Source organism: Chiloscyllium plagiosum, chromosome 6 (genome assembly GCF_004010195.1).
Source record: "Chiloscyllium plagiosum isolate BGI_BamShark_2017 chromosome 6, ASM401019v2, whole genome shotgun sequence".
NCBI classification, from domain to species: domain Eukaryota; kingdom Metazoa; phylum Chordata; class Chondrichthyes; order Orectolobiformes; family Hemiscylliidae; genus Chiloscyllium; species Chiloscyllium plagiosum.
The window spans coordinates 99,615,084-99,637,775 of NC_057715.1; the positions used below are offsets into that span (position 1 = coordinate 99,615,084).

The 22,692-nt window shown below is 41.2% G+C and overlaps 1 protein-coding gene across 1 annotated transcript in view; it reads left to right on the plus strand.

Moving 5' to 3' along the window:
* LOC122551170 (von Willebrand factor A domain-containing protein 3B-like) overlaps positions 1–22,692 on the plus strand; it is a 153,409-nt gene that overhangs the window by 27,952 nt on the left and 102,765 nt on the right. The window contains exons 6-7 of the mRNA XM_043692794.1: positions 2,614–2,738; positions 18,383–18,499. Of these exons, the coding sequence (XP_043548729.1) occupies positions 2,614–2,738; positions 18,383–18,499 (242 nt within the window). The remainder of the gene's footprint in view (positions 1–2,613; positions 2,739–18,382; positions 18,500–22,692) is intronic.

The window sequence follows — 22,692 nt, forward strand, 5'->3', positions numbered from 1 at the left end:
TAAAAGAAATTTTACCTTCTTACTGCAGAATCCCCCAAGAATTAGGTCTCACCGGATGGTCATTGGGAATCAGGAACTATCAGCCTTTGATTGGATGCTTCCACTGACCAGGGACATTAGTATTGAGGCCTGCAGTAGGTCGAGAAACTCATCTAAGCTTGCTTGTTGACTCTAAGTGAGCTAATAGACATGTGAGAAGTCAGGTTGTCTAGTCAGTGATGGTGACCTGTTGGTTGCTACATAATATGCCCGGTCAATCTTTAGTTGATAAAAAGAAAAGTCACAGTTCTCAATCTCTAGCTTTAGGCAATAAACCTTTGCTACAGTTATTAATGGATTCTAACGGGGTACCTCGTATAGAATCAATGAGATGAAGACTGTGATGGTGCAATGGTAATCTCCCTATCTCTGAGCCAGGATTCAAGTCTCACTTGCTCCAGAAGTGTATCTTAACATTTCTGAACAGGTTGATGAGAAAATACACAGAAACTAATATTTGTGCAGAAAGTGTATTGAATTCCAGTTGAACAGCTCTCTTACTATCACCCCGCCCGCCCTAAATGTTAGCCCTTTGTTTAATCCATGGTTTTTACATTAGATTAGGTTCCCTACAGTATGGAAACAGGCCCTATAGCCCAAGTCCACACCAACCCTCTGAAGAGCAATCCAGCCAAACCCATTTCCCTCGGACTAATGCACTACGGGCAATTAAGCATAGCCAATTCACTTAACCTGCACAAGAGGAAACCCACACAGACACGAGGAGCACGTGCAAACTCCATACAGACGGTCACCCAAGGGTAGAATCAAACCTGGGTCCCTGGCACTGGGAGCTAGCAGTGCTGACCATTGGACCACCCCCCAAACCGACCTCTTCAGAGATGATATTACACTCTTTTGGAGCAGGTAGGTCTTGAACTCAGGCCTCCTGTTAACTCTTTACATAGATTTTATTTAATCATTCTGTTCAGAGATGTTATTATCCACATTTGAAGCAGGTGTGAGTTGAACCAGGATCTCCTGCCTCAGACAGGAACATTACTAAAGAGACACAAGCACTCTTAGCCCTTCAATTAAACATCAATCAACAACCATCACCTGTTTCCCTACAAACCTTTTGTGTCTTGTTGAAGTAGTGCTAATTGCTGGTTTTTGAATATCAGATTACAGGAGAGGGTTCCACAATGAATTAACCACTTGGGCTGTTCATCTGTACAACTCATAGAATCCTTATCGTGTGGAAAGAGGCCATTCAGCCCATTGAGTCTGCACCAACTGTCTGAAGGGCATTCTATTGTATCCCTATAACCCATGCATTTACCATGGCAAACCCCCCAAGCCTGCATATCCCTGGACACTATGGGCATTGCAGCACAACCAATTCATCTAACTTGCACATCTTTTGGCTGTAGGAGGAAACTGGAGCACTGGACCGAAACCCATGCAGACATGGGGAGAACGTGCAGACTCCACAGAGTCAATCACCAAGGCTGGAATCACACCGATCTCTGACACCATGAGGCAGCTGTGCTCACCACTGAGCCACAGCACTGCCCCAAATTCATGAAGATTTCCACATAGTCCTGATGTTCTTCTGATTTTATCATGAGCGAATTAAAGCAATTTGTGAGGCATTTTCTTTAACTCACCGATTTCTCCTACTCTCCTGAACAATGCCTGTGGAAATTGGCACTAATTAAGATTAGGAAGAAGCAAGTGTAGGAACTGATGTTGGCTCCTTGAGCCTGTTTTCCAACTTCAGGAAGGCTGTTTCAACTGATTTCCTTCCTAAATCCCATCCAAGTGACTAGTATTCAAACAGAAGCAATGACGGCTGTTGTCAACAAACAAATTAATGAAAGAAAATAACAAAGCCTTTTTCTGACAAATCTCAACAAGTGCACACTTCTCATTCAGGAGTCATTAATTAGTAACCAAGGCTGGGAACAATTATTTTTCTCTCTCTTACTGAGATGCACTGAGAAAGCATCACACAAGCCCTCTTACTTCTACCAGTTAAATGAGCACTAACCAGGGACTGACATGTCTGAATTAACTACTTGGAAAGCTTTATGGAGCTATTACCAGATGTACTGGGAATGCAATTATCGTTGAATTGCTAATCAGCACGAATGAGGAAAACAGTCATTAATTATGTGGAATGAAAACTGAAAATGCTGGAGAAACTCAACAGATCTGGAAGCTTCTGGGGAGAGGGAAGCAGAGTGAACATCTTGAGTTTGATATTTGACTCATATTGGACTCTCTCCATGTATGCTGTCAGACCTGCTGAGTTTCTCCAACACTTCCTGTTTTTATTTCGGATCTCCAGCATTTATACTACTTTGCTTTTACTCTAAATACACTACCATGTTCAGTTGAATGGCCTCCCTCCTGAACTGCAGTGACTCTGAGTCATCACTGAGGAAGGCTTTGAGTCAGTTTAAGATTAATTTAATCATCTAATTCACACTTTATGTGGCCCTATTTCTAGTTTATTGCTTAGTTCGCTACTTTTGAAAACCATCTAAGAAGGTTCTCAAATGCTTAATGTTGTGGTACTAGTCTCAGTCTGTGCCCTTTGTAAATTGTCATGTGACTGTATCCTGGCAGATTTCATGCATTTGCACCAATCAGTGAATGTGACGAAGATGAAACTGTTTCCACCAATGACATGAAAGACAGAGATACCGAGGCCCCAAAGACCCCAAGGAAACTGATTGGAGGTTTGTCACCAGGTTAGTACGTCTGAAGACAGGAATGATATCCTCTGCAAGTCTACTCACTTGTTCTTGAATGTCAGGGAAAAGATAGCCATAAGTATAAATTAGGGGGACCTGATTTCTAGTTATTTGATCGTTTTTACTTGGCAAAATGAAGAAAATACATTCAATGTTATTTTGCCTTCTAAGTGTGACATTTTACATATCTAGGGAGCCAAACCAACTGTGATTGGCCTGTGGCCATTGTATGCAACACAGCTAACATGTCAGCTTCAATATCCAGCCAGTGCTCACTGTACTGCTAGTTTCTGGATACCTGAGCAAAGCCCCAGTATAGTTAGTGGCTAGTTAAAGCTTTGTTCAGCAATCCATTAGTCCAGGCTAATGTTCTGGGGATCAAACCCTGATGTAGTGATTGGAACGAGGTTGGCCAGGTGGATCTTGTTGGGTTAGAGTTCCCTGATTGGGGCTGTTTACCTGGGCCAATTAGGGAACCCTGGCTGACAGATGTAAACAGGAGTCTCAGAGAATCTCCTGACTTTAGGGACTGGCTCTGTGCTAGCTGGTCAGAGTTCATGTACTGTACACATGTAAATGAAGGGTGCTTTTGTGATGGGATACTGGCCTCTGTGTGGTTATTTCGCCTGAATGGCAGATTAGAATTGAATTTTAAAAATCTGGAATAAAAAGCTTGACTATGGTCGATACAGTCGACTTCTGCAAAAACTCCATCTGCTTCACTAATGTCCTTCAGGGAAGGAAATCTGTCCTCCCTAACCAGTCAGGCCCATATCTGACTCTTACAGTTGTGCAGTTAGGGATGAGCAATAAATACTGGCCTTGTCAGCGACACCTCCATCTCATGAATGAATAACAAAAGGAAAACAGAGGCTCTGTTCAAATTATCGTGCCCCCATCACCTACTGATCAGCAATGCCCTACATTTGTACCTGGCATTCATATGCTTCACTCCTGCTTAGAGCACTTAGCTCAAGTCTCACACACCAACAGCATACAGCTTGTACACAATACCAACTACTCAACCATGACAGCTACACCGTCCTAGGAATTTGTACCACACTCACTGATACACTCCTTTCACTCTTTTGGGACAGTTGGCACATAATCTGAGACAACAGGCATGGGGGATAGAGGGCAAAGCGCATTATTGGGACAGTCATTGCTGAGCCTGTGGTCCTTTGTGAGAATTAACCTATTGAATATGTTAGGATCCTCTGAACTAATCCACCATCTCACATCTCACTATCCCCCTCATCACACCCTCTCTTCTAATGCACATCGTGTAACTATGTACCACTGTTACATACGCCCTACACAATCATCAGCCTCCCATCCCTTCCTCCCTCCCTGGATTACCTGGTGCCTTTTATCTTTCAGATACCCCAAAAAGTGAACTTGGCCAAGCAGTGAAGCAAAGGCAAAAAGACTGTGATGATAAAAAGAAAAGGCATCACTTGATTTTACTATTGTTTGCACACAGTGAAATATTAGACATGAGTGGAGGTGCAGATAGCACTTGACTGTACTTGAGTTCCCCTACAAGGGACTCAGGTTGGAAAGGACAGCATGTAGGAGAACATTGCTGGGCATTTCTTTTATTCATTCAAGTGATGAGGGCATCACTGGCTAGACTAACATTTATTGCTCATCCCTAATTGACCCGGGCAGCAGTTGAGTCAACTGCATTACTGCAGGTCTGGAGTCACATGTATGCCAGGCCAATTAAGGACAGCAGTTCTCTTCCCTAAAGGACATTAGTAAATCAAAAGGGTTTTTATGGCAATCGATTCATGGTCATAAGAAGACTCTTAATCCCAGATTTACTTTGAGTCCAAATTCCATCAACTGCTGTGGCGGGTTTGAATCCAGGTCCTTGGGTCATTACCTGGGTTTCTGGATTAACAGCCCAGCAAGAATACCACTAGGTCATCATCTCGCCTGGTACGTGGAGTAAAGTGATTGGTGCATTGGGAGCCTGACAGATAGCCTATGATAAGTGATGAGAACCATGTAGGTCTGTCAGTAACTTGGCACAGGCCTTTCCATGGAGCTTGGAGCCCATTGTTTTCAGCACAGAGTTTCTAGAATGGTCAGCTTTGTTTGCACCCTTTTGGAACGAGTTATGATGCACTAATTTGATTGTAGATATTGGAGCTGCTTTGCACAAGCAGGAGTTAACTCGTGTCTGAGTGCAGCTGTGGAAACCAGAGTCTGACTGCAGTAAGAGCCACATATTGCCATGGAAGTTTAGACTCCTGTCTTCCTAGTGCAGTTGCAAAGAGATTTAAGGTCATAAGACATGGGAGCAAAAATAAGCTCTTCAGTCCATTTAGTCAGCTCTTCCATTCAATAAGATCATGACTGACCTGATAATCCTCAGTTCTGCAGGATGTCACAACATTCAAGCAATCCGTCCTTCAATAGATTGACAAATGCTGCTCCTGGGGACTGACAGCAGTTCTTTGGAGCATGAAGGTGCTGCCCTTTCTCAGGATAACAGCATTTACTCTCCAATGATGGATATGGCAACCTGCTGAAATCGTTTCCCTACTTCTTCCTCCCTCTTCCAACAGTATGTCCTGCTATGTATGGCCTTATATATTCTCCAAGGTATGTTATATTCCAAGGGAATGGCTTCTGGCACATCGATGCTTGGGGGAACTGTTTTGTATAGACACCTTCCAGTGAACAGTGTTTGTCTAAGGCAATTATTCTGAGAAGTTCATGTTGAAGATTGTATTAAACATCATCCAGTCTGATGATGTAATAAGGACTTGGGTGAGAAAGGCAGAATAGTCAATGGTCTTGTAGAGGGAAGACATATATCCATAAGTCTCCCAATAGCTTTAGTAACAATGTCTAACTAGTGTAACTTGTTTCTGATTATTTTATGTAATAACCTACATCTTTTTAAAGGCAAGAGCCCTTTCTATAGGTTTTCATACATCACTGTAAATAAGTAGTTCATAAGACCATAAAACATAGGAGCAGAATTAGGCCATTCAGCCCACTGAGTTTGCTCCACCATTCAATGAGGTCATCCTGATAATCCTTAACCTCACTTTCCTGCTTTTTCCCCATAGCCCTTTATTCCGTTATTGATTTTAAATCTATTTCAGACTTGAATATAGTTAATGACCCTGCCTGAACTGCATTCAGTGGGTAAAGAATTCTACAGATTTACTACCCTCTGAGAGAAGAAATTCCTCCTCATCTCTGTCTTAAATGTGTCATCCCCTTACTCTGAGATTGTGCCCTCTGGTCCTGGACCCTCCTGCAAGGGGAAACATCCTCTCAGCACCTATCCTATCAAGTCCTGTCAGAATCTTGTATGCTTCAATAAAGTCACCTCTCATTCTTTTATATTACAGTAAGCACAGGTCCAGTCTACTCATAAGACAGTCCCTCCATACCTGGTATTAGCCCAGTTAACCTTCCAAGGACTGCCTCCAATGCCATATATCTTTTCTTTGATAAGGGGCCCAAAACTGTTCACAGTATTCCAGCTGTGGTCTTAATAGTGCCTTATGCAGGTTTAGCAAAACCTTCCAACTTTTATATTCCATTTCCTTTGAAATAAAGGCCAACATTCCATTTGTCTTCCCTGTTACTCACTGAACCTGGACATGGACTCACAATCCCTCTTTTCTATAACCTTCTATAGTCTTTCTCCAGTTAAGTAATATACAGCCCTCTGTTCTCCCTGCCAAAGTGCAAAACCTCATATTTCCCTTGCCAAGTGTTTGCCCACTCACCTAGCCCATCCATAACTCTCTTCAGACTCTTAGTGTCATCTATACTACTGGCCTTTCCACCTATTATTGTGTTATCCTCAAACTTCGTTATAGCACAGCAAACTCTTTATTAACCGGCACCCATGGGAACAGGAGTGAGTTGGTTGATCAAATATTCCGGATAATCAAGAGGTGTAACTAACCACAGTAAACCCTGACCAAACAAAGCTTCAAGACATCAACCTCCCTCAAAAATATCTATGTAAAAACATCAACACACCTCCTACAATGAATGTAAAACCACATAGTAAGTAATAGGAATGTAATACAGGGAGTATACACAATGCTATTATACTTTATTTATGCATCAATACCCGGACATCGTGGTATTTGAGATATATAATTATTGCCAGTTTATCAAGAATGTCCCTATTTAAACCCCTCTTTCAAGTCCCCCACCATAGTAAAAAGACCGTTGCTTTTCACCTTACCTATGTCCCACAAGATTTTATAAACCTCCCTCAACCTCCCACACTCCAGTCAAAAAAGTCCCAGACTATCCAACCTATTTTTATAAACTTTCTATTCCTGGCAATATCCTGGTAAATCTTTTCTGAACCCTCTCCAATTTCATAATATCCTTCCTATAGCAAGGCAACCAGAACTGCACACAGTATTCCAGAAGAGACCCTGTACAACTTCAACATGACGTCCCAACTCCTGTACTCAAAGGTCTGAGCAATGAAGGCAAGTATGCTAAAGACCTTCTTAACCACCCTGTCTACCTTTGACGCAAATTTTAAACAATTATGTTCCTAAATCCCTAGGTCTTTCTGTTTCATGACATTTCCTAGGGCTCTACCATTAATTGTATAATCCTTGCCCTTGTTTGTTTTATCAAAATGCAATATCTTGCATTTATCCAAGTTAAACTCCATCAGCCACCCCTGAGACCATTAGCCCAATTGATACGTTGCTGGTTAAAATGAGGTGCTGGTTAAAACAAAGTTTATTGTACATTCACTTTCCTCATCCCAATCATTGATATATTTTACAAATAATTGTAAAATATTGATACTGATCCCTCAGCTACTTCACTAGTTACAGATTGCTTTCTTGAGAATGCCTTCTTTATCCCAGCTCTCTGTCTTCTATGAGTTAACTAATCCTCTATCCATGCTCATGTACTACCTCCAAACTATGGGATCCTATATTATTAAGTCATCTAATGTGTGGTACTTATGAAATACTTCCTAAAAATCCAAAAATATTATACCTACTGGTTCCCCTTTTTCTATCTTGCTTGTTACCTCCTCAACAATTCTAGTAAATTTGTCAGGACTAATTTCCCCTTCATGAATCCATGCTGACTCTGCTTATTAGATTATGCATTTCTAAATTTTCTGCTCTTGCCTTCATTATAATAGACTCTAACATTTCTCAATAACAGATCGACCAGTGGTTATCTGATTTTGTCTCCCATTTTAACATAAAGACGTTAATGTTGCATTAACTTCACAAACTCCCCTTATGCTTTCCATTGTTTGTTTAAAGATGCAGCGTCGAGAGGGAGTAGTGTGACAGGTGTTTGAGTACTTGTTGGTATTCCATAAAGTCACAGAGTTGAGTCAGACAGCACAGAAACAGATGCTTCAGTGCAACTAGTCTAGGTCAACCATATTCCCAAACAAAACTAGTTCCACCTGCATGCTTTTGGCCCGTACCTCTCCAAACCTTTCCTCTTTATGTACTTATCCAAATGACTTTTAAATGTTGCAACTTTACCCACATCCACCACTTTCTCTTGCAGTTCATTCCACACATGTGCCACTCCCAGTGTAAAAACAAGTTGCCCCTCATGTCCTTTATACAACTTCTTTCTCTCATCCCAAAATATTCCCCCATTTGAAGTCCGCCACCATTAAAAAAGACCATTGCTGTTCACCTTATCTATGCCCCTCATGATTTCATAAACCTCCCTCAACCTCCCATGCTCCAGTCAAAAAAGTCCCAGACTACCCAGCCTATTTTTATAACTCAAACTTGCCATTCCTGACAACATCCTGGTAAATCTTTTCTAAACGCTTTCCAATTTAATAATATCCTTCCTTTAGCAAGGCAACCAGAACTGCACACTGTACTCCAGAAGAGATCCTGTACAATTTCAACATGACGTCCCAACTCCTGTACTCAAAGGTCTGAGCAATGAAGGCAAGTATGCTAAAGACCTTCTTAACCACCCTGTCTACCTGTGACGCAAATTTAAAAGAATTATGTTCCTAAATCCCTAGGTCTTTCAGTCCCATGACATTTCCCAGGGCTCTACCATTAATTGTATAAGCCTTGCCCTTGTTTGTTTTATCAAAATGCAATTTCTTGCATTTATCCAAGTTAAACACCATCAGCCACCTCTGAGACCATTAGCCCAATTGAGAAAGATGCCTTTGTAATCTTAGATAACCTTCTTCACTATTGACTATACCACCAATTTTTGTGTCATTTGCAAACTTACTAACCATGCCTTTTATATTCATCTCCAAATCCTTTATATAAATGTGCTACGTTGCCACTAACTGTGCCTTTGGATCCAGTCAAGGAAAGGGGAGGTGGCAGCAAACTATTCCAACTGTAAGCTGGTCGTGTTTGGCATTGCAGCGCATATAATAGCAACAAGTACTCAAGTACCTGCCACATCACTCCTTAAAGACACTGTATCTTTAAACATTTGTGGAATTACGAGAGAAAGTGAGGGCTGCAGATGCTGGAGATCAGAGCTGAAAATGTGTTGCTGGAAAAGCGCAGCAGGTCAGGCAGCATCCAAGGAACAGGAGAATCGACGTTTCGGGCATAAGCCCTCCTTCAGTTTTCCAGCAACACATTTTCAGCATTTGTGGAATTACAGCAACAACTGGAAGAAATGAAACAGCATCTAACCTGCCAGATGTTGATATATAGAAACAATAGGTGTTGGGGTAGAGATCCTTTCTGCTGTTGAACACATGTTTAATGCAATGCCCACCTCCCAAGAATTAATAAAACAAAAGTGTTCATGCCCTCAGACCTTCAAAGTGAGTGTATGTTTACTGTCCAAAAAGGTGGTGCTATTAATCCCAAGTTCACTACTCTGGTGCCTCATTCATCTTCCTGCTTCATACATTTATGATTCAGTTTCCAAACCTTTTATTTATTAAACACGTGCACATCAGATGGATTTTATTCTTAGCATTTACATGGAGGTGCGGGCAGAAATTAAGAAGGAATCTTGCAAAGCTGGGAAACATGTTATGAGCAGTCACTTAACCTTCCTGAAGCAATGCCATTCTTGGACCTGGACTTATCCATCGTTGACATGAACGTCAATCCCAAGACACACATCGACAGAAACATGATGGAAGACCTCTGCTCGGTGATAAAGAAATCAGCTGTGCATCTGAACTTGACTGTCTCAGTCTTGCCTTTCTTGAGTATAGCCTTGACTCCCAAGTTCAATCCTACATCAGCTCTTTGGTTAAGTTTGGATTTCTGCAACAATATCAAAGTGCACTTACTAATTGTACTTTGGAAGAAATGTCTTTTCTTGGCTTCAGCTATACCAATGGTCCAGGAAATTACTGAAGGGTGATCTCTGTCTATGGTCTGAAATTTGTCCCTGGTAATGGTAGCTACATGCCTAAATTACTAGGCAACCTTTGATTCTGTTCACAAAACCCCCAGTTGAATGGGTACAAAAGGGATATATGTTGAGATTAAGAAAGTTAAAAATCACACAACATCAGGTTATAGTCCAACAGGTTTATTTGGAGGCACTAGGTTTCGAAGCTCTACGTCTTCATCAGGTGGTTGTGAAGCAGGGCCATAAGACACAGAATTTATAAATACTGTGATTATGATCCTGCTTCACAATCACCCGATGAAGGAGCAGCAGTCCGAAATAAACCTGTTGGACTATAATGTGGTGTTGTGTGATTTTAAACTTTGTCCACTCCAGTCCAACACCGGCTTCTCCAAATTGAGGTTTAGGAAGGTAGTATCAAAATTTCAAAATCATACTGCCATTAATATCCTTGTGATTGAGGTGAAAGAATGAGTCTACCAGTTTTAGTCCTTTTGAATTGGTTTATGGACCTGAAATTATAGGTCCTCTGAAACCTCAATACAAGAATTTTTTAGGACAGGAGGATTAAGTATCTGTGCTCTGGGAATACACTCAGAAGCTTGTAAAGTAGGACAAGAGTGCATTGAAGCATTATAAACATGAAACAATTGGTGGACAAGCATATGAAACCCCAAACATTTCCATCAAGTGTTGCAGCTTTGAAAAGTGAACTGGTTAAAGCATGGTTCAGGGGCCCGCGTAGGGTAATGGAAAGAATTGGTAAAATAAATTAATTGACTTGCACTCCAAATCATTAGAAGAAGAATTGACTGTGAATATGTTTAAGCAATACCACTGCTGGGAATTGCATAAGCAGGTACAGGTATGTCAAGGAGCGTGAACAGTGGAAGATGAAAGGTGTCACAAAGCGAGTTCCTTTTTTTTCTAAAAGCTATTACTTGGCTCAAGGAGATGCTGTCCTTGACTTTTTTTCAGAGGGGCAATAAACCAGGCTGGGCTTCGATTAGTCTAGTTTGGTACAGAGATGAAAAGGATTTTGGGAGGCTTTTTGTTTATATGTAAACAGATGAGACTTCAGGCCAAAGTAGTCATGTTTTAGAAGTGACTTGTATAATGAAAGGGGAGTGGTCTGCTCTCTAGCTGAGCTGAGCAGTTTTAGTTCAGTCTGGAACTGGTTGGAAGTTCAGCAGGGTGCTGTGTGGAAACTCTCTCTCTCTCTCTCTTTTCTGTCCTTCAACCTAACCTGTAAGCATGTGTTCCATTTATACTGCTTTTTAAAGGGAGTCGCTTATTGGGACTGTTGTGTATGTTCGGGACAGCATAATTAAGTCTAGTTGGATAGGTTGAGTTCTGTAGGGATTCTTTATTCTGTTTGTATTTCATTGTGTAATTTTGTGAATAAAGTCTTGTCTATTTTAAAATCTAGTAATTAACCTAGCTAACTTAATCCGGGTAATTTTCACTGTACACTTACTGAAACAAATTGCAAAGTTATGGTCTGAGCTGCCTGCTTAAGAATGGTTTGAATGGTCTGGCCTAGTCCATAACAAAGGGATAGTGAGGATGAGGCAGAAGAGACCAAGATAATTCCCACATCGAACCACACAGTATCCAATTAGCTAACACTGAACTGTTAGGGCAGTTCAACATCATTCTTTAATTCTAAGAAGCAGAAAAGTGAAAAGACCTACCAAATGTCTTATTGAATTTAAGTCTGTAACAAGGTGTACGACTTAGTTACAACTAGCCATATACAATATGAATGTAGGACAATTCTCTCCTATTAAACAGTATCCTTATGTCTAGGTCCAGAGAAACAGAATCAGGTAAAGGCAGAAATCCAATACATACAACAGGAGGAGGTACTACAAATGCTCAGTAGTTAGTGGATTTAGCACATTATTCTTTTTAGGGCATGCACCAGTGGGTATCTCTGGCTAGGGCCAGCATTTATTGCTCATCTCCAATTTCCCAGAAGGCAATTAAGAGTCAACCACATTGCTGTGGGTCTGGAGTCACATGTAGGCCAGACCAGGCAAGGAAAGTATTTACCTTCAGATGGTTTTTATTTCAACAATGCTCATTATCAGACTCTAAATTCCAGATTTCTGTTTGAATTGAATTTATGTCCTATCACCTGCCATGGTGAGATTCAAACCTGGGTTCCCAGCACATTATCTGGTTACTGGATAGTATGTCCAGTGACAGCTCCACTAATTCATCACCTCCTCATATTGGAAAACTGCCTAATTGAACCCAGCCAAAGCAGCTGGAATTCCCCAGTTAACTGATGCCCAACCCTGATGGTTTAATCAATTACTGTTTAAACCACAGAAAGATCAAAGTAGTAATGAAGGTCAATTCCTACACAGTTCCTCACTCGGGGAAGATTGTTGACAGTGATAGGGTTGACAGTGTCAATTTTCTTTCCAAAATAAAAAACACACAACACCAGGTTATAGTCCAACAGATTTAATTGGAAGCACACTAGCTTTCGGAGCGACACTCCTTCATCAGGTGATTGTGGAGGGCTCGATCGTAACACAGAATTTATAGCAAAAATTTGCAGTGTGATGTAACTGAAATTATACATTGAAGATTTGGTGATAAATCTTGTCAAATGTGAATTTACAAAGGTGCAAATGACCTATGTTGGCCAAATTGAGGGACAAGTGTGGTCAAGAACTGCAAAAGTATAGGCATTAGTGAAGTTCCCTGCCCCTAAAACTAAATGGAAAAACATGAGTTTGTTTTGAGGATGTGGGCTTTCTATCACTTATTTGTGTCAAGTATCAAATTTCACTGCTCCACTCACTGATTTGCCACGAAACGAAAGCCAAGGTATTCTGTTTCAGGGAACGCCAGGCATCTTCTCAGAAGTTGAAAGCATTCTCGATCAAGCAACTAATCAAGCTGCAAATTTCACGGAGCCCTTTAAGGTAACGGCTGGTGCTCGTGATTTGGAGATAGGTGCAGTCCTATCACAAGAAGATTAATTAGGAATAGAAAAGCCTGGAGGATAATTTTCCAAAAAAAACTAAATCAACACTGAAAAAGATACCTCATAATGGCATATGAAAATTTGGGATTGCTACTGGCTGTTAAACATTTTAAAGTGGTTGTCACAGCTACAGAGAGACACTGGTATACACTGATCTTAATCTTAAGCGTTTGGGAAAAATTCAAAAACTAAACTGCCTGACTATCTTGGAGGACAGCCTTGGATCTTCACATGACCATCCTCCACGGCAGGCTTCAGGATATGCAACAACGCAGAGTGGCCGAACAGAGGCTGATAGCTAAGTTCGATACCCATGAGGATGGCCTCAACCAGGACCTTGGGTTTATGTCACTCAACAGGTGACCCCACTGCACTATACACTCTCACAGTCAAGCCCATATACTAACAAGATCCAGCTTCTTATGCTTTAAACACACTTAAACTAACTTAAAAATCATACACCAGGTTATAGTCCAACAGGTTTATTTGGAACTATAGGCTTTCAGAGCACTGCGCCTTCGTCAAGTAGCTAGTGCGGCAGGATCATAGGGCACAGAATTTAAGGAAAAGATCACAGTGTCATACAGCTGATATGAAATATTGAACAAACCTAGATTACTGTTTAGTTTTTCATCTTTTAGAATGGGTTGCAGGTTTCAGTTCATTGATTTGTAAATCCCAGAATTTCTTTCAAGTCACATTCCCGAGAAAACTTAAGGTATTACAAAAAAAAGGTGACATTGCAGCTCAGACAATGCATTAAAGGTGTAAAATTAGAGTGTGTATGTATTCCAATCTTGAGACAGACTGGTTCTATTTCCTCTAACATACTCAAAGCTCATGCAGACCCTCTCTCATACACACACACCTTACACTCACACCCAGGTGCATACTCTCTCACAGGCATGCACTCCATCACACTCATACACACTGCCAACCAAGAACATACACACTCTCACACACACACACCCTCACACTCTCTCCCACATGCACACACGTACACTCTCTCACTGTTTCTCTTCCTCATGTGCATGCACATATACATAAATCTGTAGGGTGAACTTGCATTTGCAGAATTGTATTCGCAGATCAAAAAGCACACAATCTGTAGGCAGTCAATACATGTGACATTTTGTAAATTCCTACTTTGTAAATAGAACCAGTCTGACTCAAGATTGGAATACATACACACTCTAACCTTGCACCTTTAATGTATTATCTGAGCTGTGATGTCACTTTTTTTATAGTAAGTTGTTATCTTGGGAATGTGACTTGAAAGAAGTTCTGGGATTTGCAAATTAATGAAACGAAATCTACAGCCCATTCTAAAAGATGAAAAACTTAACAGCAATCTAGGTTTGTTATCAGTTGTATGAAATTCTGTGCCCTATGATCCTGCCGCACTAGCTACCAGTTGAAGGTGCAGTGCTCTGAAAGCCTGTACTTCCAAATAAACCTGTTGGACTATAACCTGGTGTTGTATGATTTTTAAGTTAGTTTAAGTGTGTTTAAAGCATAAGAGGCTGGATCTTGTTAGATGTAGGTGGGGAAGACATAATTTGAAACTTACTTTCCCAAAGCTTAACACTTCCTGTGCCTTTTCCAGAATACAGCTTTCAAAGAGAGAATGGGTTGGGGACCAACTCATCTTCAAGTAATGGCAGCTGCTATGAGGCATGGAGGACACAAAAGTGAAGTTCAATTTGGAAATCATGGAAGCTAAATAGTTTGTTGCACATTAGAGCATTGCTACCAGGTTCAGTGCAGGCAACAGTTAAAGGTGTACTTTTTAATGCTGAAATTGTTTTAAGGGAGAATCATAGAGAGGTACATCACAGAAACAGACCCTTCGGTCCAACTCTTCCATGCCGACCAGATATCCCAACCCAATCTAGTCCCACCTGCCAGCACCCGGCCCATATCCCTCCAAACCCTTCCTATTCATATACCCATCCAGATGCCTTGTAATTGTTGCAATTGTACTAGCCTCCACCACATCCTCTGGCAGCTCATTCCATACACATACCATCTTCTGCGTGAAAAAGTTTCCCCTTAGGTCTCTTTTATATCTTTCCCATCTCATCCTAAACCTATACCCTCTAGTTCTGGACTCCCCCACCCCAAGGAAACTACTTTGTCTATTTAGAAGGTAAAAACAATGACTGCAGATGCTGGAAACCAGATTCTGGATTAGTGGTGCTGGAAGAGCACAGCAGTTCAGGCAGCATCCGAGGACAGACAAAATCCGAGGATCCTATCCACGTCCCTCATGATTTTATAAACCTCTATGAGGTCACCCCTCAGCCTCGGACGTTCCAGGGAAAACAGTCCCAGCTTATTCAATCTCTCCTTATAGCTCAAATCCTCCAACCCTGGCAACATCCTTGTAAATCTTTTCTAAACCTTTCAAGTTTCACAACATCTTTCCGATAGGAAGGAGACAAGAGTTGCATGCAATATTCCAAAAATGGCCTGACCAATGTCCTGTACAGCTGCAACGTGACCTCCCAACTCCTGTACTCAATACTCTGACCAATAACTGACCAATAAAGGAAAGCATACCAAATGCCTTCTTCTCTATCCTATCTACCTGCGACTCCACTTACAAGGAGCTATGCATCTGCACTCCAAGGTCTCTTTGTTCAGCAACACACTCTAGGACCTTACCATTAAATGTATAAGTCCTGCTAAGATTTGCTTTCCCAAAATGCAGCACCTCACATTTATCTGAATTAAACTCCATCTGCTACTTCTCAGATCATTGGCCCATCTGATCAAGATCTGAGGTAACCTCCTTCTCTATCCACTTCACCTCCAATTTTGGTGTCATCTGTAAATTTACTAACTATACCTCTTATGCTCACATCCAAATCATTTAGGATCTTGAGGATTTGGCACCAGATCATGTGAATTAACTTACATTTGGCAATTTTCATGTGCGTTGAGGCTGCTGATCTATAGAGGCATTGACTTGTCTCCTCTGCAAGGCAGCAACAGGCCCCAACAGCTTGTGCTCTGCAGGCAGCTCCCACCTCCTGGGTAAACGGTAGCACCAACTTTCCTCCAGCACTTTTAGGTAATTTACATTTGAAGGTGGCATCAGAGAAGTGATGCAGATGCAATCTTGGTTTGGGGACCAAAAAAAATCTGGGATTTGAGTTCTTGACCCTGATTTGGAAATCAAACATAAATCCCCAAGTTAGTGGAGAGGTTGACTGTTTAAGTGACAGCACAAAGGCTTGCCCTGTGTTAAAGTTCTTTATCCAAGTGACGTAGTGGGAAAGCCACTGGACTTGTGATCCAGAGGACCAGGCTCACGGTGCAGAGGTCTGACTACAAATAAATTTAAATTAATTAATCTGGCATGTAACATTTGCCTCAGGAATGGTGAGTATAACTACTTTCATTGCTGTGAAAATTGATCTGGTTCACTGATATCTTTTTGGGAAGGAATTTTGCCATCCTTCCCTAGCCTGGCCTTCGTGTGACTCCAGAAACACAGGGATGTGACTGACTCTGAACTGCCCCCTGAAATGGCCCAGCAGGGGCCAGACATTGTCAGCATCATGTGGTTACAAGAAGGCAGCTTAGACTGGCAACTTCTCCATTAGTCATGGGCAATGAATGGACAGCAACACCCATATCCCAAGAACAGATAAGGAAAAAGCCAATTTCATACATTTTGTAAAGAAAAGTGAATCTGTCTTTAAATAGGGCACAGTAAACATCATGAAATGGCCCCCAGCAGTTAGATTACTACCATTATTGAGATTACACAGTGAAGTCATGATACTGTCTGAAATTCAACAAACATTCCAAAGCATAAACAGAAATGGTTTTTCAGAGCTTTAAGTAACTTTTCCCGGCTTACCAAAACCTGACAGAACAAGAGCCATCCAAGCTAAAACAGTTCAAAAGTTAAATACCTCAACGAAAAGACAATGGATGCGCTTGTTCCCCAAGTCTACGCTAAGCCAACTCCTCATGCGGAACCATTATTGACAAGGTTTGGCGTAGCAGCCATTTTCGATTTTGAACAGTATGAAATCTGTTGGGAGGAACTATTTGTGCAGAGGTAATGACAGTAACAGCTCAAAGCAATCACTGCTTCTCAACAGGCGGACAGGGGTAGGAGGGTATGCAGGAGTGATGTACTGCACCAGGCTACCATGAACCACAGCCTACAACAGTGGAAGAAATTAGCCTCACTCACTCTAAGGCTCTGTTCTGCTCAGTTCACCTATGAGAGTAATTCCCACTATTCAATTCAATAAAGCCATTACTACTGCTGAATCTGATTTCGGATTTTCAACCCCTTTACTTCAGGAAGATACTCTTCAAAAATCCCTGCCTTTAACAATAGTGGAATCTCGTCACATTTTCAACTTCAAACATAACCCAGCACCTCACTTTCTTGAAATCTTTGTATTTGCATTTTATCTAATAGCTTTATCACTTTTTACTTAAATAACCTTTAATGAAATAACCTAATATTGTATCTGGATTAAAGGAGAAAACTGTACTTCTGGTTATTTTAATTTGAGCTCCTGGAAATTAAAAAGGATCTCCAAATGAGTTTGTAGATGTTTTTTAGTTCCATTTTGAGGATATGCCTGGAAGGGGTGTGACAATAAAAGAGAAATTGAGTATGGAGGCTGTGTTAGTTGGTTGTTTCTTGATTGGAGGAGTATACTTTGTCATATCCTGATTCCAAGCTTTTTTACTTTTTAATTTCATTCCCAAATGGCTGTACATACATAGTGTAGTTTATGTACAAATGCCTTATTGAAATGATCTGATTGTTGTATTATGTTGCTGTATGATGCTTTAATTGTTAATGAATATTCACTTAATTGTCATGGCTTAAACTAAATGATACAAGCCTAAACAGACATTGTAACCCACAATACATTTTATTGAAGCAATGAACCTGACATTAACAGTTATTTAAATGAACGAGGACCCCAATGTCAAGATTCATATGAAAATGCTATTTGTTTGAATGCTATTTGATTCTTCCAAATACTTAAAGTGCTCAATGACTGACCCCATGTTGGCTATTTGCAAGCAGACCCTAGTGTTAACTCATGTGGAATACAAAGCTTCAGGTTCAGTTTTGGCTTGTTCTCAGATTTAAAGTATATCTTAAAACACGGAGCTAAGATTCTTACATTGTGTTATTTGCATATTAACAAACTTTTGTAAACCTTGTCTGAGCTATAAGGTTGGGCGTAACATTCTGGTACAAGTGAACAAGTATAACTCATGTACCTTTATATGTTTTCAGGGGCTGGAGTCAGAGAAGATGTGTTCCTTATCTGGAACGAAATAGAGGAGGCTAAGAGCACATTGGCAGAAGTTCACACCCTCTTAATGGAAGCCCCTCAGTCTGTGTTTAATGCAGGTATGTCATTTAATGGTCACACCTTCAAAATATATATTAGGTTAGATTCCCTACAGTGTGGAAACAGGCCCTTCAGCCCAACAAGTCCACACTGACCCTCCAAAGAGTAATCCACCCAGACCCATTTCCGTCTGACTAATGCACCTAACACTATGAGCAATTTAGAATGGCCAATTCACCTGGCCTGTGGGAAGAAACTGGAACACACCCACACAGACGCAGGGAGAATGTGCAAACTCCACAATGACAGTCACACGAGGCTGGAATCAAACCTGGGTCCCTGGCGCTGTGAGGTAGCAGTGTCACTTTAACATAGCGTAGACATTGGAGCAATGGGTATTGCAACATAAATCGATGGCAGAATTCTGTACCATTGAGTGGCAGGGTCTAATTAATCCAGTTCCTGGTTTTCTGTGGGTTGTTTGGAAAGGAGATTTTTATCCAGTCTGAAAAGCAAGATGAACTTGTATTAGAGAAAATAACCAGTGTTTGATTAAACCTGCGCTGTGTCTACATGTTCTAATAACTGAAAGATTGGCTGTGGCAGAGGCCAGGGAACAGGTTGTCTCTTTATACTCGCAATGCCTCATTAAACATAGTCTAATTTTCACTTTCTCAATTTGGGCATTTTCTTCACCCGCCAACAGAAGACCGCTGATCATCTTCTCTTTGCATTCCAGTAATCGATACTTCTGAGGCCAACATAAGGAAATGCTTATTACAATATTTAAATAATGTAACTTTAAAACTGAAGAAGCATTTAATGTTTTCAGTCACATTTTCACTGAAATCATATGAAAGATATTGGTGCTGACACCGGTGCAGCAGGGTCCTTCACAGCCTCCACTGTCGGTCGCCAGGCCTTGCTGTACACCCGGAGCCTTGGCTCAGCCTGCGAGTCTGGACCAGGGGAAGAAGACTGGGAGCTGCTCCTCACTCGCTGGAGCTGTGTCCACCTCGCCCTGGTGTTACTGCTGCTGGACACCACCTTCTTGCCTTGCCGCTCCCTGGGCCAAACTGTGCAGGGCCCGGACTCACTAATGCTGTCGTCAACGCTGTTGCAACTGAGATAAAAAGTAAAAGACAAAACTTTAAAGAAAAGGGGAGAAAAAAAGTAAAAGCAGATGGAAGTGCTGGATCCATTTGTGGCTCATTCAGTCAACAACAGGAATGAATGGATTTATAAACGCAGGTGAACCTCAACTCATGCTCTCACAGTCACTAACATTAACGAATGCTCCGAAAGACAGACCCAAGCCATACTGAGGAAACTGATAGATAGGTGCCAAATCACACTGTGTCATTTTTTTCTTTATATCACAGGGGAGGATGAAAATCTAAACAGAGAGTCAGTGAAAGGGAGGCACATGCAGTTCTGGTATAACACATTTAGATATCAGGCAACATTTTGGCTCCACTCAAGACTTTTTGTGAGCGTTTACTCCTGAAACCTTTAACTAACGAGGACCTGAGGGCACAGCCTTAAGTAAAGGGAAAATCTTTTAGAACGGAGATAAAGAGAGACTTCTTCAGCCAGAGGTGGTGAATCTATGGAATTCATTGCCACAGAAGGCTGTGGAGGCCAGGTCACTTAGTATATTTAAGACTGGGATAGATAGGTCCTTGAGTATTAAGGGGATCAAGGGTCACGGGGACAAAGCGGGACATGAGGTTGAGAAACTTATTAGCATGATTAAATGGCAGAGTAGACTCGATGGGCTGAATGGCTTTATTTCTGCTCTCATGTCTTATGGTCTAACTCTGGTATCCACAGGATGGTGCATTTGTTGGGATTTGGTTCACAAGTGCCAGAGCACATGACTGTCAATGGGCCTGCACACTGCAGGTCTGGGAGTTAAACCTCCTCCAGGTTCCTCTGAAGCTTTAACTAGGGGCTGTAAAGGATCCAGTTTCTACCTGTTGCCATAAGGAAGCACAGCTGGGTACTTGCTGATGGACACACTGTTTACTGACAGGGAGAGACTTACACGTTTGGCTCACTGTTTTGCTTGATTGTTCGTCAGTGGTACGGGCTGAAAATGAGAAGCAAATTAGTGCACAAAGTAGAAAAGATGCAAACGTTTTACACCCCCAGACTAGACATACCACACCGATCTGTTGGATTCATTGAAGGATATTACTAGATCTGCTTTCATAACTTTCTCAGTCAGTACATTCAAGATCATAACTATTCACTGTACAGATCTGTTTTCCTTCCTGTCACCTTTTTTGTGTACCAATTACCTTCAATCTGTGTGCTGTGGTTATCTTTCCTTCTACGACATGGAAATAGTTTCTTGTCATTTATTTGATCAAAATCACTCACGACTTTGAGCAGCATTGTCAAATATCCAAATAGCCTTCTCTGCCGTATGGAGAACAGCCCCAGTTTCACTAGTTTTTGCACATAACTGAAACCTTCCATTCATTCTAACAATTGTCCTCTGCAACTTCTTCAGGACTTTGACACCCTTCCTAAAGTGCAGTGCCATGAATCGGCTGCAGTATTTCAGTTGAGGCCTAACCAGCGTCTTCTTTGCGTTCATCAACATATCTTTGCTTTTGTGTACTCTGCCTGTTTAAAAAGCCAAGGATTCCGTGTGGTTACTGAACATCTGTTGTGCATGTGACTTTGCACACATTACTCACTTATCAACCTGGCACAAGCCTTTTTTTAAATAATAAACACAGAAAATACCAGAAAAAAATCAGCAGGTTGGGGAGCATCTGTGAAGAGAGAAACAAAGTCAACATCCCTAAAGCTTGCAGTTCTGAGGAAGAATTATTGGGCATGAGATATTGACTCTTCACAGATGCTGCCAGACCTGTTGAGTTTCTGTAGCACTTTCTGTTTTAAATTTAGATCTCCAGCATCCACAGTATTTTACTTTTATTTCAGCCTCCTCTCTTTGTTTACTTTTAATCTTTAGTCATCTAGGAAGCCCTTCCTTTTATTTTACTTTTTACTTAATTTCATTTTGTTCTCCATGGTAATGTGCCTAATCTTTAACCCAAAATATTTTCTCTTTGAATGTCCCCATTCCTCAATAACTTCTGGTCTTTAATTCCATTTCAAATGGCCCATACACTTTTTCACCTCATTGAAACTTGCAGCTGAGTATTTCTGCATTTCATTTTTCCTTTGATATTGTTATTCTAAGGACATTTTGTTCTCTGGTTTCTAATTGCTCCAACTCTGAATCATGCTGTATTCAAGATAATTTGGGGTGACCACGGTGGCTCAGTGCTTAGTACTGCTACCTCACAGCACCAGGGACTCAGGTTCAATTCCAGCCTTGAGTGACTGTCTGTGTGGTGTTTGCACATTCTCCCTATGTCTGCATGGGTTTCCTCTGGGTTCTCTAGTTTCCTCCCACAATCCAAAGATGTGCTGGTTAGGTGAATTAGCTGTGCTAAATTGGTTAAGGGTAAATATTGGGGAATGGGTCTGAGTGGGTTATTCTTCGGAGGGTCGGTGTGGACTTGTTGAGCTGAAGGGCCTGTTTCCACACACTGTAGGGATTCTGTAAATAATTCATCACAACAGAACTAGATCCAGCATTTTCTCCTTCATTGTTGGACTGGAAACATATTGATTCAGCAAAATTCTCTTCCACATATTTGAGAAATTTCTACCCAATTTTGGCCTTTGTGATGCTATACTCCCACTCCATGTTAGGAGAATTGAAGTCCCCCATTGTCACCACAGTAATGTGTAGCTGGCTCAGATTGCTATAACTTTCACAGACGTTGATGAGCTGTTAGCATTTTGTATCTAACTGTGAAGGTGGCTTTGAAAGGATGGTTGTCATGACTCCATTTAATATCAACAAACTGCTCTGTGTTCATTGGCAAGCCCACTGCGTAAATTGTAAATTCAAGTAGAAAGAACACTCTTTACCATGTGGAATTCAAGGATGGAAGTGTCACTGGCTAAATAAATTCAACAGATTCTGAAGGCAAAATGTAACTGTATCTGCAGGCTAAGGTTACTGGTAATATATAATTAGTTGAAATTTTTTTATCTAATCCCTATAATAAATTATTAATACTGTAGTCATAAGCTTTTTTCCCCTGAGTTGGGATTTAAACCTATGCCCCCAAAGTATTAGCCTAACTTTCTGGATTGCCAGTCCAGTGACACTACCACTACACTACCATATACCCCCATATGGAACAAAAAGGGGTTAGGG